The sequence below is a fragment of the Syngnathus floridae genome, chromosome 18, assembly GCF_059516105.1.
Source record: "Syngnathus floridae isolate MCC-2025c chromosome 18, RoL_Sflo_1.0, whole genome shotgun sequence".
Classification (NCBI taxonomy): Eukaryota; Metazoa; Chordata; class Actinopteri; order Syngnathiformes; family Syngnathidae; genus Syngnathus; species Syngnathus floridae.
In genome coordinates this window covers 8,486,447-8,503,169 of record NC_142430.1, presented here as the reverse complement: position 1 = coordinate 8,503,169, position 16,723 = coordinate 8,486,447, and the positions used below count along the sequence as shown (strand labels likewise).

The window sequence follows — 16,723 nt, the reverse complement described above, 5'->3', positions numbered from 1 at the left end:
TTGTATTCTTTTTATTTGGGTAAATAATAATTAATAGAAATGCTACAAATGGCAAAAAAGCAAAACTCACTCACTCAGCCCTCTTCTTTCTTTCTCCCCACACAGAAATAAGTGTGTATATCTTACAAAAGCTGTATTTTACAAAGACGTAGATTGCAATTGCATAATAATACTAAAGTGAGAAAAGGTTTTAACAGTACCATTTTGCACAAGCAGCGATGAAATTCCTATCAGGGTAGGAAAAGTCACAATAATTGCACTTGTTACAATGAACATTAAACATATCAGTGAATAATAATTGCATATTGATTAGAAATATTAAATATTTCAATGGCGAAAAAAGGCACTTGGAATCACAGTAACAAAATTCTTCAAGCTTTGATGTATGGTGGTTTTGTTTTGTTCATGAATCCGCCTTCCCATCTTCTCAATGCTGGGTAAGGGACAGGAACTCCTCCCTGGCTTTGGGGTCTTCCAGGTAGACCCCCAACATGGAGCTGGTCACCGTGCGGCTGTTCATCTTCTGCACGCCACGCATCACCATGCACATGTGCCTGCGTGCAAAACAGTCGGCAGTAAAACGGGATGTTCGCGTGTGCGTACGTCCGCGTGCTCATACTTACGACGCCTCGATCACCACGGCCACGCCTTTGGGTTGCAGCGCGTTCGATAATCCCATGGCAATCTGCTTGGTGAGACGCTCTTGAACTAAGAAAAAAAAAGAATTATTTATACATATTTTTTTCTAATTATTTTGTATCTAACTTTACTGGGATTATATTCAAATCATTTTTCTTTGCACAACATGGTGTCTCACCTTGAAGCCTTCGACTGAAGATCTCCACAATCCTGCAAAGAAAAGAACTTTTTTACTCATCACATTCAGTCAATGATTATCAGATTGTAGTGTGTTTTTTTTTTTAAATCACCTCGCCAGTTTGCTAAGGCCCACCACTTTCTTGTTGGGAATATACCCAATGTGGACCTTGCACAGAGAAAGACAGAAAAGAATCAGCCAACTCCCTAAGCAGAACTAAAGACAAGACTCTGCTTGTCGCTGCAATCCGAGGGAACTCACTTTCCCGAAAAAGGGCACCAGATGATGCTCACACAGGGAGAACATATCGATAGCCTTCACGATCACCATCTCGTCGTGGTCCTCATCGAATATGGCGTCGTTCAGCACATCTGGCGAGGCAGCGACATAGCGTTACGTGACATTTTTGTAGTCCCAATTCAGTACAGTTGAAGCCATCGTTCACTATGTCAGATGTTGACAAGAATTGATTGTTTACACTTTTATCAGAAGCCGCTCGGAATCGATAACATGACAATTCCCTCAAAGCTTCTACCAGCCCTTGAATTAAATGATTATGATTAATACTAAAGCCACATTATTGATCTAAAAATGATATAAGATGCAATTTGATTGCATTTGGACTGGAAATAGTCCAATCTCATGAAAATAATGCAAAATTGTTGGTCTTAAAAGTAGAATGATATGTAAATGGTGCAACAATGCAATGCCATGTAACTCATTTTAATGATGTTATTCGTGTTGCATTTGAAAGAGTTTCATAATATTGATGTTCTCACCTTCCACGGTCTGGTGGTAGCCCCTGGTGAAGAATTGCATGGCTTTGGCGGCGCGCAGCGGCGTGCGCAGCAGACCCTGGCGGTCGACGTCCTCGCCGAGCTCCCGCAGGATGCTGCTGTACGCGGCCTGCAGGACAGGCAGTCGGCCCTGGACCTCCTCCTCCTCCTCCTCCTTGCGGGAGCCTTCGTGGAGCTTGCGGTGAGCCGATGCTGCCACCACCACCGCCTTCTTGACGCTCACCTCGGAGAAGCCGTTGTTGTAATGGAAGTCCTCCGCGGCGACGTGGCTCGCGTTACCGTTACAGTGACCGTTCATGATGAGAATGGAGGAGGATGATGATGGAGCGTTGTGGTTCCAATGCTGTGCTTTAACGTCCAGAAGCTTCTCCCTTTTAAAGCCACCGAGGGCGCATCATCATCATCATCATCCTCCTCCAAACTGCATCCGACACGTTACCCAATTCGCCCCCATTGCCTTCCCCATCACTTGACATAAGCTGTATCGTCATCGATCTGTAACGCGCACTCGCGCGCGCACAAACAAGGGCCACACGCACGCGCGCGCGCCAAAAGCGCATGACTTCCCGTGGAAACGTGCAAATTGAAATTTGATTCAAAATGTAACGACGCAAAGTGCTTTACGTCACAATTAAAATGGCAAGAAACTTGATACAATACCAAATTTGCATCACATGCAAAGTAAAATATGTAAAAGATAATAATGATATGAAAAAATAATTTACGGAACATTTTACAGATATAAAAAACAAAAGTCCCTACACTAGTGTCAACCAACAACACGTGAAATGAGAATTTGTTCTCAATGGCAATTTTCATTTCTGCATGTTACACCTTTTAAAAGTTGATTGTGAGGCTTGCCAACTTAAAACAAACTGGCACACTACGCTGCAATTACAATGAGGACTTCAATGGTGACCTCGATCAAAAGTTATGCCAGTAGTCACACAACCGGAGGGTGAAGATTAGAATGATGATTACGAAGGAGAAATTTATAGATTCGATCAACCTTGCTCATGTGATGGCTTCATGACGCAGCCATCGGGCTACTGACACATTTTTGTTGTCTATTGTCAGCTATGTAACGCTAACCTTTGCAGTTTTTAATAATGGCCTTGTCAATTTGCGGGCTAACTATTTTTAGTTGCACAAGAGGTTTGAAATATTAAACACCCATTATGACTTTACACTAGGTAGTAGTCGTACTATTCTTCATGTGTACTCAATTCATCCACTTACCGTGTAGCCACGGTTGTAAACATTTAGAATAGGCACAGAAAATTGAAACGTATGACGAAACGATTGGAATCATCAAATCACTACAGCAGACGTTCAAAAGCCGCTGCATCCTCTCTGTGTCTTTGTCTTTGCTGATTCTTTGAAAAATGTTTCCCAAAGTGATTTGATCTTTCGTCATCAAACGTACGATGGCACACATGACATGCTCCTTCACGCAAAACTCAGCGTATCACCGATGACATTTCTTAATGTCCGTCAGAGGACATGTTTGATTGACACGTTGTGTGCCTCATGACATTTGCCGTCACAATATTTCCAGGAAAAATGATAAGAAAGAAGCGATTGCATTTTCCACACATGCACAATGACACAAAGATTCACATGTGCGCAACACTCTCATGAATATACGTTCATTTTCTCGTCTGGATCGGACAGGCAATCATTCTTGCCTCTGTCTCGAGAATGAGGGCCGCAGTGAAGCATTGGTCATGGCCGCAAGGTTGATTTTTCACGTTTTATTTGATCTCCCCTGCACAACGGACTCTTTTGTTGTGGGGATTAGACTTAGCTTGAAAACAAGTTTTTTTTTCCATAGGTGAAACGGGAGGAAAGGCAATCGATTGGAAGTCAGTTTTCTAAGAACTATTTATGACGTAGAAAAGAAAGGTCTGAGCATGTCAAAACGTAGACGGTCACAATGAACTTGATTCCATTGCAAATCAGCCAATTTAAGTGATTACTTGTCCATTAAAACTTGCATTAAGTAAAGGCAAAAGTGCAATACAGATATTTGTGACACATCCAATCCAGTTTGCTAATCTTATGGTTTGTTTACATGTTGTGCAGTTGGTGCACCTGAAGGCCTTTGCTAACCGGAAATGTAAGTGACGTCATTTTTTAAGACTTGTTGGACAGGACGATAAAAAGTAACAAAAAATTATTTAGTTCCTAAAAGAAAATATCTAGTCTACCCACGAGATGGAATTGAAGGTTAAAAAAAAAAAAAAAAAAAAAAAACCTCCCAAAACGTATACGTCACTTCCTTTCTGGAGTCGTGTGCAGAGGCGGGAGATTCTAGCATGGCTGTCCAGCCGAAGCAGAACCTGTCCATGGACAGCGCGTCCGAGCACGCCTTCCTCAGCTTCTATTTCTCCATGCCGGAGAAACCGGACACAACTTTCCGCATATTCGACCGTAGCGACTACTATACGGTTCACGGGAAAGACGCCGTATTCGTCGCGAAAGAGGTTTTCAAGACGAACGGCGTTATCAAACACCTGGGCTCGGGTAAGCTAGCTATGCTAGGCGTAGTTTAGCATCAGGTAGCCATATAATATACATTATCGTGGTTGCGTACATTTTTTAATTTTGACATATGTCGCTCGCCAGGCAGTCGTAAATTGGAGAGTGTGGTTCTGAGCAAGCTCAACTTTGAGGCTGTTGCGAAGGACCTGCTACTTTTCAGGCAGTACCGAGTCGAGGTGTATAGGAACCACAGCAAGAGCAGCAAGGAGCATGACTGGAAAATTGACTTTAAGGTTTGTCTTCTATACAATTTACACGATAAAGCTTTGAATGTGTCTGCTTGACAGTTTAATTTTGCTCACAGAATGAAATTATTATTATTATCTCCCTCTATATACATTATTGCTGTCTAATCATACACCTGTCAAGTCCAACAAGACCTAATATAATATTCTAGCATGATTAAATATTGTTGTGATCTGTGCTGCTCCCTGTAGGCCTCTCCAGGAAACCTCACCCAGTTTGAGGAGATCCTATTCGGCAGTGGAAACGGCGTGGAAGGCTGCACGGGAGTGGTGGCCGTGCGTGTTGCCTCTGGCGTGGTCGGCGTAGGCTACGTGGACGCGGCGCAACGCACCATGGGCGTGTGCGAGTTCCCTGACAACGAGGTCTTCTCCAATCTGGAATCGCTGCTCGTACAGGTCGGACCCAAAGAGTGTCTCCTCGTTCAGGGGGACCGTAGTGCGGAAGGCATCAAGCTGCGTGAGGTCTGTCTCGCTTTCTCTTTCATTTCCCATTAAAAGTGAAAGATAAAAAAAATAAACGTGTGAGTTGACATTTGGAAAAATAAATGAAAGAAAAGAGAGCAAAAAAATTACAGTGTGTTATACTTTGCTTGGGTTGCTCCAGGTGGTGCAGCGCGGTGGTGTGCTGGTCTCAGACAGAAAGCGGACCGAGTTCAGCAGCAGGGACCTGGTCCAGGACCTCAACAAGCTGCTGAGAGCCAAACGGGGCGAGACGCTAGCCAGCAACACCCTCCCGGAGCTCGACAAACAGGTGAGAGCGGAAGAAGTGTCCCGGTTGTGTCCTTCGCTTAAAACATCCAATTTATATTGACAGGAATTTGTGAACTTGAAATAAAGTAACGTAACCTCATGTGTAATAAATGTAATATTAATGTAATACAGATTTGATTGGTGGTGTTAAAAAAAATAAAAATAGACCAGATCCGATTGTAGCGCTTTCCCTGGCAGGTGGCCGTGGCCTGCTTGGCGGCGGTGGTGCGCTACCTGGACCTGCTCTCTGACGAGTCCAACTTCAACTCCTTCAGCTTGACCGAATTGGAGCTGGGCCAGTACATGAGGCTGGATAATGCTGCTGTCAGAGCGCTCAACCTTTTCCAGGTGGGATGAAAGACTCGCTGACATTATTGTGTTATTTTTTTTAGCTCCTTGATGACACTTTTGCCTTTTTGCAGAGTGCACCCGACGACACCAGCGGGGCTCACGCGTTGGCCCGACTGTTGAACAAGTGTCGCACACCTCAGGGCCAGCGGCTGGTCCACCAGTGGATCAAGCAGCCGCTCCTTGACAAAACAAAAATTGAGGAGAGGTATTATACTGACACATCAAAAAAAAATGGTGGCAAGCTTTCACAGGTGACATAAAATGACACGACATGATTTTTTCCGACGTGCAGGCTCGACCTGGTGGAAAGTTTGGTGTGCGATTCAGAGCTGAGGCAGACGTGCCAGGGCGACCTTCTGCGCCGCTTCCCCGACCTCCAGCGGCTGGCCAAGAAATTCCATCGCCGGAACGCCACCTTGCAGGACTGCTACCGTGTGCACCGAGCCGTCGAGCAGATCCCCGCGCTCGTCACCGCCCTGGACAGCCATTCGGGTACCAAACTCTCGATTGGCCTCTTTTTTTGTATGTCCTACATACACGTCAAGGACACTATCATACAAAGCTTTTTTTTTTTTTTTTTTTTTTGCATCTTTCAATGTCCCATGATGATCATTTGTTATGTTTTCTTGAGGGTAAACATAGTAAAGGGATGGGGGAGTATGTTATGAATAGGTCATGTTTTCATAGTTCACTCCCTTACAGACTGAATGGGTGTTTGTTTCCTAGGAAATCACCAGGTCCTGCTTGAGGCGGTCTTCATCTCCCCCCTCAGGGACCTGCAGGCCGACTTCAGCAAGTACCAAGAGATGATTGAGTCCACCCTGGACATGAACCAGGTGTCGCTTTCTCACACTTTTGAAAATAATTAAATCAAGGCGTGGATGGTAATGATTAGAAGCAGAACTGAAACCCGTTTGAATCGGAAAATCTGTTTTGATTGAAAAGATGGCGTGTATCACTGCGTGAACGATTGACTCGGCCTCGCCATAACGCGGTCCGAACAAATCGTCTTCTCGGGTCGCCAGGGGTGCATAGCTCTTATGTAAACAGAGCCGAGCCGAAAGCGCGAATCCTCGTGACGATATCGTTTGAACCCTCTTGTAGGTGGAACACCATGAGTTCCTGATCAAAGCCTCGTTTGATCCCGTCTTGGGTGAGCTGCGAGAGGAGATGGACGCCTTGGAGAAGAGCATGCAGGCCGTGCTCAACGCCGCCGCCAGAGAGTTAGGTGTGGTCACGGGAATGCGATTGACCCGCGTGTGTGGTGGCCACCTGCCGAGGAGTCAAATCACTTTAAAATTCTTCAGGTTTGGAGGCCGGCAAGACGGTGAAGCTGGATTCCAGCGGCGTGCTGGGCTTCTACCTGCGCGTCACCTGCAAGGAGGAGAAAAGCCTGAGAAACAACAAGAATTTCACCACACTGGATGTGCAGAAGAACGGTGTGCGCTTCACCAACAGGTTCGTTTGTCTGTGTGTGTGTGGGTGCGCGACCTTAGCTGACCCCGACGTGCGTCCTCAGCAAGCTGAGCGCGCTCAACGAGGACTACGGGAGCAGCAGGGCGAAGTATGAGGAAGCACAAAACGCTATTGTCAAAGAGATCATCAACATCGCCGCAGGTAGGTGATTAGTAGCATGTGCTCGCATGCTACAAAGAGCCATCAGTCTCTTGAACTTGATAAAAGAAGGTCTATTTTTTTTTCTAGTTTATTTTTATTGTTCAAGCAAAAATAGGTTCCCAGGAATAAGGGAAATAATTCATTAAATTCGAACCAACATCTTGTTGTCATAGAATGTAATTTACAAAATTACAATTAAAAAAAAAAAAAGCTTCACTTCCATAGGCTTTCATATATTATGAAGTTATTATATACATACATCATTCAGTTAACAGCTCTAAAGTATATTAAATGTCACGATACAAATTATGATTCGCCTTCTTTTTTCTTCCCCCAACTAGGCTACGCAGATCCTCTGCAGACACTGGGTGAGGTGGTGGCGCTGCTGGACGCGGTGGTCAGCTTTGCCACGGTGTCGGTGTCAGCCCCCGGTCCGTACGTGCGGCCGCGCCTGCTTTCCGACGGCCCCCGCCGCCTGCATCTGCGGCAGGCGCGCCACCCCTGCATGGAGGCGGACGCCGACACCTGCTTCATACCCAACGACGTCACCTTCGTGCAGGGGGAGAAGAGCTTCTACATTGTCACCGGTGAGCGGATGCAGATTAGTGCTCGTTTGGTGACGTCATTATCCATGATCCAAAAAATGGTTTGGCATTTACACTCTTGCAGGACCAAATATGGGCGGAAAGTCGACGTTCATTCGTCAGGTTGGCGTTATCGCTTTGATGGCGCAAATCGGCTGCTTTGTGCCATGCGAGGAGGCGGAGCTCAGCGTGATTGACAGCATCATGGCCCGGGTCGGGGCAGGAGACAGCCAGGTGAAGGGAGTGTCCACCTTCCTGTCGGAGATGCTGGAGACGGCGGCCATCTTGCGGTAGGACCTCCTCGTCTCGTAGCGGCCCCCTCGTGCCCGACCCTGACATCAAACGTCTGCCCCGCAGCTCCGCCACGGAGAAGTCGCTGGTCATCGTGGACGAGCTAGGCCGCGGCACGTCGACCTACGACGGCTACGGCCTGGCCTGGGCCATCAGCGAGCACATCGCTGCCAAGATTGGTTGCTTCTGTTTATTCGCCACGCACTTCCACGAGCTGACGACGCTGGCAGCGCAGCTGCCCGCCGTGCACAACCTGCACGTCACGGCCTTGACATCCGACAATACGCTCACCATGCTCTACAGAGTCAAGCCAGGTCAGTTGGCAACAAAAGAGGGGAAAAGAAAATCTATTTACCTGACAGAAATGAAGCCCCTCCCCTTTTTGGGGGGGGGAGACTTAGGTATTTAAAAATTGCATTCTACTACACTGAGTCGATTTGAATTGGATTAATTTTTCATCTTAACTGTCCACAAGTGATAGCAGGGCAGAGAAGGCTGAGAAGAAAAAGCCACGAACGCAGGAATGTTTTGTTTTATTTCCTGTTCCAGATTGTTACTGTTAATTTCCTTGCGGTGAGATTGTCTCGATTTCCACGCACACTTGACTGAGCCGTGCATGATCGAACGGAACCAAGCGCTTATCACAGTGCTCTATTGTTCGCATGGGCCCCTTCAGCAAATCGATGCACCACATGCGGTTCACTGCTTACACAACGTGGTAGGCTGGCTGAAAGGGTCAGCCGCGGCCTTTAAGAATTCAAAGTTGCATTGCAACTGCCTTCAGTTTTTCTTTGTTAAACCTGAATAGTTTGACGCTCAGCTCTGACTAGAAAAAAAAAAAAAAGGCAACAAAGGCAAGTCGTTCATAGTTTTTGATTTAATGTTGTCTATTTTCCCCCAACTAAGTGTTTGTGTGCGTGCACTTCCAGGTGTATGCGACCAAAGTTTTGGGATCCACGTGGCTGAGTTGGCTTGTTTCCCGCCATTGGTGGTCGCCATGGCGAAGGAGAAGGCAAAGGAGCTGGAGGAGTTTCAGGAGTCGGCGTCTGCGACGGGGGACGAGCCCGAGGCCAAGAGACGGCGCAGCGACAAACAGGTAAGCGATTTTGAGGAAAAAAACGAAACCCTTCAGACACCAGGTAAACATAATTAGTGTGAACCCCTAAATGCCACAAGCTGTGCATATTTTTTAGAAAAATAGTTGTAATGAAAATGATAAAAATAAGAAATATTCTGTCAAAAAATACAACCTCATTCATCAAAATTTTGCGGCCCATACGATTCCATCTCTGGCGATTCCCCCGCAAAACGACTTTGTTGTCGTGGCGACGCAGGCACAAAACGACGCCTCACGTCCGTCGTCCGTCTTCTCCCGTCAGGTAGGAGAAGACTTGGTCCGAGACTTCCTTGAGGAAGCCAAGTCTCTTCCCGCCGACGCCATGACGGAGGAAGAGGTGAGGGCGGCCTTGAGCCGCATGAAGGAGGCGCTGCTCGCCAAAAACAACTCGTACGTCGCCGAGCTTCTGGCGCGCTCGCTTCCCGTCACGTCTTGATCGTCTTTAACACGCGCTTGGAGTCACCTGCACAAAAACTAGATCCACCTTTTTGAATTTTCCTCTAACGTGCAACAATATAAATAAATAGAAAAAAAAAAAGCTATTTTTCACCCCCCCCCCTCCCCTTGGGTAATCTTCGTTTCTACAGTATGTTGTACAGTTTTGTCAATAAAGCTTTGTTACCGCAAGGTCATCTGACTTACACTTTAAAATCATTTTGATGCATTTAAATCCAATTTTAGCTGTGACATTGGTGACATTTTGCCACTTGAAGCGTTAGGAATTTAACAAATCTTTTGCCGCGGGCTCAACTAGACAAAGAAATGCTGTTAAGTTTTAGTCTAAAAAAAAAAAAAGTAGCCTTTAAATAAACCAGTGTGGATCCTTTAAGTCAGTATTAAGAACAGGACAGCAGAAGGAATTCCGGAAAACCTACATATAACAAAGAAAAGACTCCTCAGTTCTAATAAAGTTTTATTTTCTTAGAAATGGCCAGTTTCCCGTTTCTCTTTTTTGTTTTACCTTCCAAAGAAAGAAGGAAAAAAGTATACCCCCCCTTTTTAAAAAAAAAAAAAATCCAACTAGCATCTACATAATGGTTATTGAATACTTCACAATATATTAAGTCTAGATGTTATGGTACATGCATACGATTCAGGCTGCATGAGGAGCCACAGTCACCACGATACACTTGGGGGGGCGATTCAAGGAGGAAGGGTGGGGGCTGCAGATCAACTCATGGGGGTCCAGTTTAAAAAAAAAAAAAAGAGCTCCGACACATCCTATTGGAACCCTCTCCACAAAACACTGACTGCATCAAACTGTACACACGCACACACACGTTAGACACATTTGTACAAGAGTGGGCGGAGTGGCCCCACCTGTCAATCAAGCCCAAACACAGAGAGGGTTCTTTAGTGTTTAAACCAGATTCTCTTTCACAGAAAGAACTTGCGCACTGGCTCGCCAGGGAGCGTCTGCAGCCGCTTAGACAGGGATGAGACGGGACAGGACGCTAACCAAAGAAATAATAATTATAATATATAATAAAATAAAAGACATTCAAATACAGTCAGCTTTTTGCTTGGAAATACAAAACTACATGATAAAGCATTGAATTAAAATCCACTGATCATAATGTCTTTTTTTTTTTCCCCCATTCCTTTTTTCCTTTTCTTAAAAAAAAGCAGAAGTGCTCCACACCACACAAAAATCACATACACACGGAGGAATCTCTTCAGTCTTTCCTCTGCCTCCCCCTAGTGGAGCTTTGCCTGCACTTCCTCACCTTCTGCACCGTACATCTTAGCGTCTCTATGGGGTCGGGTGCAAGGGGAGGGGGTGGGTAGGTGGGGGGGGCAATTCTGCGTGTATGTGTGCGCGATATCATGCCGCCAGTCCCGTCGCTCTTGTTCAATTATGCTGCAGCGTGTTGGACTCGATAGGCGGCGCAGAATCGTACAGAGTGTCCGTGTCGTGCGTGGGCTCGCCCGCCAGCGTGCACGGGTTGGACAACGTGCCCGCGCCGCAATCGCAGAAAAACCTGGAACGGGGAGGGTTACAAAAATGTAGTGCAAGTCAAGCTCAAAAAAAAAAAAAAAAAAATCACGTGGCCTCACCTATCGTGCCGTATAAACTCCACGTCGTGTCCTTGGTGGCATTTCTTGATGCAGTTGACGCAGATGGCGTTCCTGTCTGTCGTGTTGCAAGTGTGACACCTGCGTGACAAGACGCCGTTGTCAAGTGCGCTAGGGATAGACGAGACCAAAGGTGCTCTCCTCACCTGTAGAAGTCGTGCATGGGGTAGCTGGTGTAGCTGGAGATCTTGTACAGGCACTGTCCTCGGCTCACCGCTTTCTCGATGGCGTCCTGGTTGTTGTTGATCTTATTGTCTGATCACAACAATCACGAGTTTTTTTTACGGGAAACTGGACCTTTTGACAGAGTTTTGTACCTTTCATGGTGACGTTGACGCCCGACGCCAGAAAAAGACCCCCGAATCGATTGTTGAAGATCTGGTTGCCCTCTAGGGTGGCGGTGGCGTGGTTGGTGATCTCGATACCTGGAGGGAGGACGGCCGGTTTGAGCGGGACACATTTGCAACTGCTCACTTTCAGCCCTTTGTGATTGTGACCTGCGGCAAAGCCGTCAAAGATGCGGTTCTTGCGTAGGATGGGGTGACTGTTTGTGCTGATCAGAACGCCCGCCTGAGCGTTGCGGAAGATGTCGTTCTCCTCCAGCAGACCTGCGCGCACGCGACAAAAGTGTTTGCGGCGCGAACGCACGTGTCGTGCGGTGTTGCGACCGTACCTCTCCCTCCGTTGAAGATGCAAATGCCGCCGTCTCTGCCGTCGTGTATCTTGTTGCGCCTCAGCGTGGGGTTGCTGTCCGTCTTGATCCACACGCCCGCCATGGCGTTATCGAAGATCTCGTTGTCCTCGATGAAGCCCAGACCTGAGTTGTAGACCAAAATGCCGCCATTTTGTCCGCCCCAGATCTTGTTGCGCCGGATCTTTGGGTTGCTGCCCGTCCTGGCAAGAGCAAGCAAATCACATTAAGTCATGTTTACATACGTAGCTTTTTTTTTTTTATGCATGCAGCTCCTATTGATCATCTACAAGTTACCTTATTTGGACACCGGAGTACATGTGATTGTAGATGTCGTTGTCCTCTAGCACGCCATGGCCGTTGTCATAGAAATACACGCCCACCTATGACATGCCAAACAACAATTGGAAACCCTTTCCTAAAGCACAATGTAACAGCACCACCAAGTGGGGACATTGTGTTATTGCACTCTGACCAAAACCATTTTTTGTTTGCCAGTGTGCTGTTTGTGGGACCTGTTTGCCGCTGTGGATGCGGTTCTTGCGCAAGACGGGGGTGCTCCCCGTGGTCACCCAGACGCCGGCCAGCGTGTTGCTGTACACCTCGTTCTCCTCGATCACCCCTTGGCCCTTTTCGTGCTGCCGGTCGATCACAGTGTTTATTTAGCCTTACGTCAAACTAAGAATTAAAAGCAGGGTGGGAAAAAAAAACGCTTACCACGTAGATGCCGCCGTGCTGGCCGTCGTGGATCTTGTTGTGGCGCACGATGGGGCAGCTATTGGTGCGGATTTGGATTCCCGCCAGGGCGTTGCCGTAGATGTCGTTGCTCTCTATCAAACCCCGCCCGTCGCCAAATATGTACACGCCTCCCTGGTTGCCATTAAAGATGGCGTTGCCTCTGCGTTGGCGACAAAAACATCGCATTTTTCAAATCCATTAATCAATTCGGGCCGCTCAAAAACTTGCGAGCCTCCAAAAGAACCCCTTACCGTATCGTGGGGTCACTGTTGGATGTGATCCACACGCCGGCAAAGTTGTTAGCGTAGATCTTGTTCTCGATAAACTGTCCCCGTCCCTTCTCGTGCACGTAGATTCCGCCCGTCTGGCCGTGGTGGATCTCGCAGCGCACCACCGTGGGGTTGGCGTACGCCTTCACCTCGAAGCCGGCGATGCGGTTCCGGTGAATGTTGCAATTCTCGAAGTAGCCCTGGAAGCGCACAACCATGAAATGACAAAAAAGACAAGGGCCATCCGAGCGACTGCAAAACGTATTTACCATGCCGTGATCGAACGTGAAGACGCCCACGTCTCTCCCGTGGTGGATGTGGTTGCGTCTGATGATGGGGTTGCCGTGGTTCTTCACCCAAATGCCCGCCAGTGCGTTGTTGCTAATCTCGTTGTCTTCATAAATGCCCTGAAACGGCGCGTACGTCCTCGTTAGCACTTTTCTTTCGCCTCGGCTAGCTAAGGTGCGCTTACCTGCGCGTGATCCGTGATGTACAAGCCCACGTTTTCGCAGTCGCTGATGTTACAGTGCTTGATGGTCGGGCACGCTCCCTGGCCGCTCACGCACACGGCCGAACCCACTGAAAGGCGAGATCGGACGATCAGGGAGTGTTTTGCGAACAGAGCGCAGAAGGACGTAGCGTCACGTCGCCGCGTACCTGTGCACGTGGAGCGGATGATGCAGTGGTCGATGTTGGGACTGCAGTTGACTGTGATCTCCAGACAGTGATGCGCGTTGTGGTGCTGCGCCGACTTGTCGTCGGGGTTGAACTGAGAAGGGAGAAAGAAAAGTCCTTTAGTCCTTTCATGAAGAGTTTTTTATTTTTTTTTTATAACTAAATAGTCAAATATTTTTTTATTGCTACTACGACAAATCATTTGTCACTCTCGCTAACCTTTATGGTCATGTAGCCGACGTACGCGTCCTCCGAGCCCTCCATAAAGACAAACGTCGAATCTCTGGTGTTCTCTATCACCACCTTGTCCGCCACTTTACCGGGCGCTGAGGGCGACGAGGGCAAGGTTAATGTCAACGTGCCTGTCGGGACGTGAGAAAAGTGCGTACCTGCGCCAATCATAGTAATGGGAGACTCGATGTAGATCCACTCGTCCGTGTAGATGCCCGAGTGGACAAAAATGAGGCCCTCAAAGTGGGCTTCCTGCACCCCGCCCAGCGCATCCTCGATGGTGTCGTAGTACTGAAAGGAAAAAAAAAAACTTTTCAGTCAAAAGTATTGGGATGCTAGCTAAAAACCACAGTTCACGCTGGACTCACCAGCATGTTCTCCCTGCCCTTGTACCTGCCCGGGTTGCTGTAGAAGTGCTCGGCGAAGCCCGGCTTGACGTGGGCACCTTTGTACTGAAACATAACGGTAACATCTCAGTGACGTTCGCCAGCTGCGCTTGTTCTACGGTGCTTACCAATTGTTGGAAGCTCTCCTTCCAGGGGTTGGGGTGTTCGTGCTCCTCGGGGCTGACCTGGTAGAAGCGCCCTGACTCGGGGTGCATCATGGGACGGGTGTACTCAAACACCTCCATGTAAAGACGCTTCCTGGGAGAAGTAAAAATAGGAATACATCAGCCTCCCGAATTAAACCAATAAGGCGAACCCTCCGGGGTATCTGCTGACCAGAGTATGGGGTCGTTGGCGAGCTGGCTGAAGCGCTTGCAGACGCACGCCGCCCGGCATAGGTCTTGCTCCAGCAAATAGGAGAAAATCTTTAGGACCACCTCGTCAGGGAGCTTCTGCTGCAGATATTGTTCCGCTGGCGCTGCTGAAAAAGGAGCACAGCGACATGTCAGGAGGGCGAGGGGAAAACGACAGCCATGTCGCAAATGAAATAAGACTGAATGGAAAAAAAACAAACCTGGCAAGTCGTGGCTCTTACCCGACACGCGTGCCCGCTTGGCCCGATGGCCGAAGGCCTCTGTGGAGGACGTGGATGCTCCCTGCAGAAGAAGCACACGCTCCAGCTCACCACACAGAAAGGCATACGCTGCGACGAAAAAGACCAAACCTCCATCAGGCCCTTGCTGGGGCAGGAGGAGGCAGCGGCGGAGGCTGCGGCGCTCCTCTTGGGGAGCAGCGTCTTGCGTCTGAGTTGGTAGGGACTATTCTGAGCTCCCGGACCAGACTCCTCAATAGCCATCTCTGCTGCGGCTGCTGCAGGAGCCTCCTCATCTGCACACATCATCAATGTGGTTATAACGCACATAGATGGAGGGGGGGGGGGGGGGGGGGGGGCAAAAGGGGCAGGGCTGAACATGAACTGCAGTGTTTGATCGGGGACAGAACGTGCATTTAAGCGTGGTGGAGCTGGCTGACAGTGGCTCATGTAATGCAGACAAAGGTTGCTTGTGATTGAGAATACTGTCATGGTGATCAAGAACGCACACGTTCATTTTGCACGGCGTGATTGTGCTGCAGGCCAACGAAAAGGGGGCCGATAGAACGCCGGGCTAAAGCCTCCAAAAGCCAAGTGCGTAGCAGGCAAATCCGCGGTGTAAACAAATGCAGCTAGCAGCAGCGGCGGCGGCTAGTACGCAGAACGGGGAAGGAGGCAAGCAAAAGGGGCCAGAAAGTCTTCAAACCGCCCTACAAAATGGACACGGCAGCAGAGGCGCATACATCAGTGTCCGTGCGACGGTTTTGGCGCAGTGTTAGCCGATCGTCGTCGCCCCGATGACGGCCGCTTCATGTTTTTGTTCCACCCCAAAGATGGCAGTGCTGCGGGACGCTGCAGATTTACACCCTCGGAATCGTTCGTGACAGCTGGGAATGCGGCGAGAGAGACAGCAAAGGGGGCAAAAAACCGTGGCAAGGGTGTTCCCGAAAGGACAGCCCTCTTTCTCCCCTCAGCACGGGCCGAGTTAAGAGGGCCGATCTCGTCGGCCGTCTAGCTCCATACGCATTACGTTAAGCGGAGACAACCCCCCCAACCTTCCGCTAGCTGGTAGCCTAGCCGCGCTACAGTCAAGCCAAACAAAGCGCGGCCTGGCCTGGGCTACACACAGCCAAGCCACGGTCTTTCCTGCACAGACCGGGAGGCGATCGGGCGCTAGCGCCGTGCCCGCGTCAGAGGGGACGAGGGAGTGGGCTGCGTCCTGCTTGACGCGGCTTTTAAGGCCCTTGGCTTACCTCTGTCCCCGTTGTTCCGCTCGGGCTGCACCGGGCGCGGCCTCGACACTCGCCTGGGTCTCCGGTTGGTGGCTCTGACGGAGTTCATCTGGGGAGTTGGTCGCTGGTTAAAAACACAGAGCTGTCCTCGAGCTGAGCCGACGCGCGTCTAAATTTAACCCTCAGCCCTGCACTAGCGCCCGGGCAGCCTCTCTCCGGTTACAGCGAGACAACTGCGACAGAGATCCCGCTGCTATTTGGGTTGCAATTGGCCGTTTTTCTCCGCCGTGTTCCTGCCTCCCCCCGTAACGCCGCTAGAGCCAGCTCCGTCTCTGTCTGTTGCAGGAGGAGCCATTAACTCACACGGGAAACAATCGCGAGAAAAAAAGAAGAGCCATGTCCCTCTGGCCAATCATTGCAGAGCTTTCATATTCACCGACCAATCGAGTGACGCCTAACAGAGGCTTTTTCGAGCATTTATTTTAGCTTTAGACGCAACCAGCCGGCGCTTGACAAATAGTACAATACATACATTCATACTTTATTTTTAAACAACCATACAGTAAAAATACACCTTTTTCGTCTAAATAGACGAATGACGTATCGTATAGCATTCATCTTCATCAAATAGCATACTGCGTCACAGTGCTGACTCTAAATCGATTATTTAATTTCCGGTAGCTTCTTGTGATGTTTTTTTATTTATCAAAAGACTTTTTA

General features: G+C 48.6%; 3 protein-coding genes across 4 annotated transcripts; 1 reads left to right on the top strand and 2 right to left on the bottom strand.

The window, feature by feature from the left end:
- Position 1: 1 nt before the first annotated feature.
- gch2 (GTP cyclohydrolase 2) lies at positions 2 to 2,119 on the bottom strand. Its single transcript, XM_088359731.1, has 6 exons — positions 1,597 to 2,119; positions 1,079 to 1,188; positions 930 to 985; positions 818 to 849; positions 624 to 708; positions 2 to 554 (listed from the first exon to the last, which is right to left on the bottom strand). The coding sequence occupies exons 1-6, from the start codon at positions 1,910 to 1,912 to the stop codon at positions 428 to 430; spliced, it is 726 nt and encodes a 241-aa protein (XP_088215857.1). The 5' UTR covers positions 1,913 to 2,119; the 3' UTR covers positions 2 to 427.
- Positions 2,120 to 3,898: 1,779 nt separating this feature from the next.
- Positions 3,899 to 9,745, top strand: msh2 (mutS homolog 2 (E. coli)). Its single transcript, XM_088359703.1, has 16 exons — positions 3,899 to 4,140; positions 4,243 to 4,391; positions 4,596 to 4,865; positions 5,008 to 5,154; positions 5,352 to 5,501; positions 5,576 to 5,709; positions 5,797 to 5,996; positions 6,231 to 6,340; positions 6,609 to 6,732; positions 6,812 to 6,962; positions 7,024 to 7,121; positions 7,463 to 7,708; positions 7,791 to 7,995; positions 8,063 to 8,310; positions 8,926 to 9,092; positions 9,376 to 9,745. The coding sequence occupies exons 1-16, from the start codon at positions 3,933 to 3,935 to the stop codon at positions 9,547 to 9,549; spliced, it is 2,781 nt and encodes a 926-aa protein (XP_088215829.1). The 5' UTR covers positions 3,899 to 3,932; the 3' UTR covers positions 9,550 to 9,745.
- Positions 9,746 to 10,009: 264 nt separating this feature from the next.
- On the bottom strand, positions 10,010 to 16,384 carry fbxo11b (F-box protein 11b). 2 transcript variants are annotated; one of them, XM_088359705.1, is made up of 21 exons: positions 16,025 to 16,384; positions 14,904 to 15,067; positions 14,775 to 14,835; positions 14,516 to 14,660; positions 14,308 to 14,437; positions 14,162 to 14,245; positions 13,952 to 14,084; positions 13,782 to 13,888; positions 13,545 to 13,656; positions 13,360 to 13,466; positions 13,157 to 13,294; positions 12,870 to 13,087; positions 12,598 to 12,778; positions 12,396 to 12,518; positions 12,178 to 12,263; positions 11,863 to 12,083; positions 11,687 to 11,797; positions 11,507 to 11,614; positions 11,336 to 11,444; positions 11,172 to 11,270; positions 10,010 to 11,095 (listed from the first exon to the last, which is right to left on the bottom strand). In XM_088359705.1, the coding sequence occupies exons 1-21, from the start codon at positions 16,110 to 16,112 to the stop codon at positions 10,966 to 10,968; spliced, it is 2,655 nt and encodes an 884-aa protein (XP_088215831.1). In that variant the 5' UTR covers positions 16,113 to 16,384; the 3' UTR covers positions 10,010 to 10,965. The 2 variants fall into 2 exon arrangements, with proteins under 2 accessions (XP_088215831.1, XP_088215830.1); XM_088359704.1 differs by having other exon boundaries at positions 14,754 to 14,835; positions 16,025 to 16,383.
- Between the last annotated feature and the right edge of the window lie 339 nt (positions 16,385 to 16,723).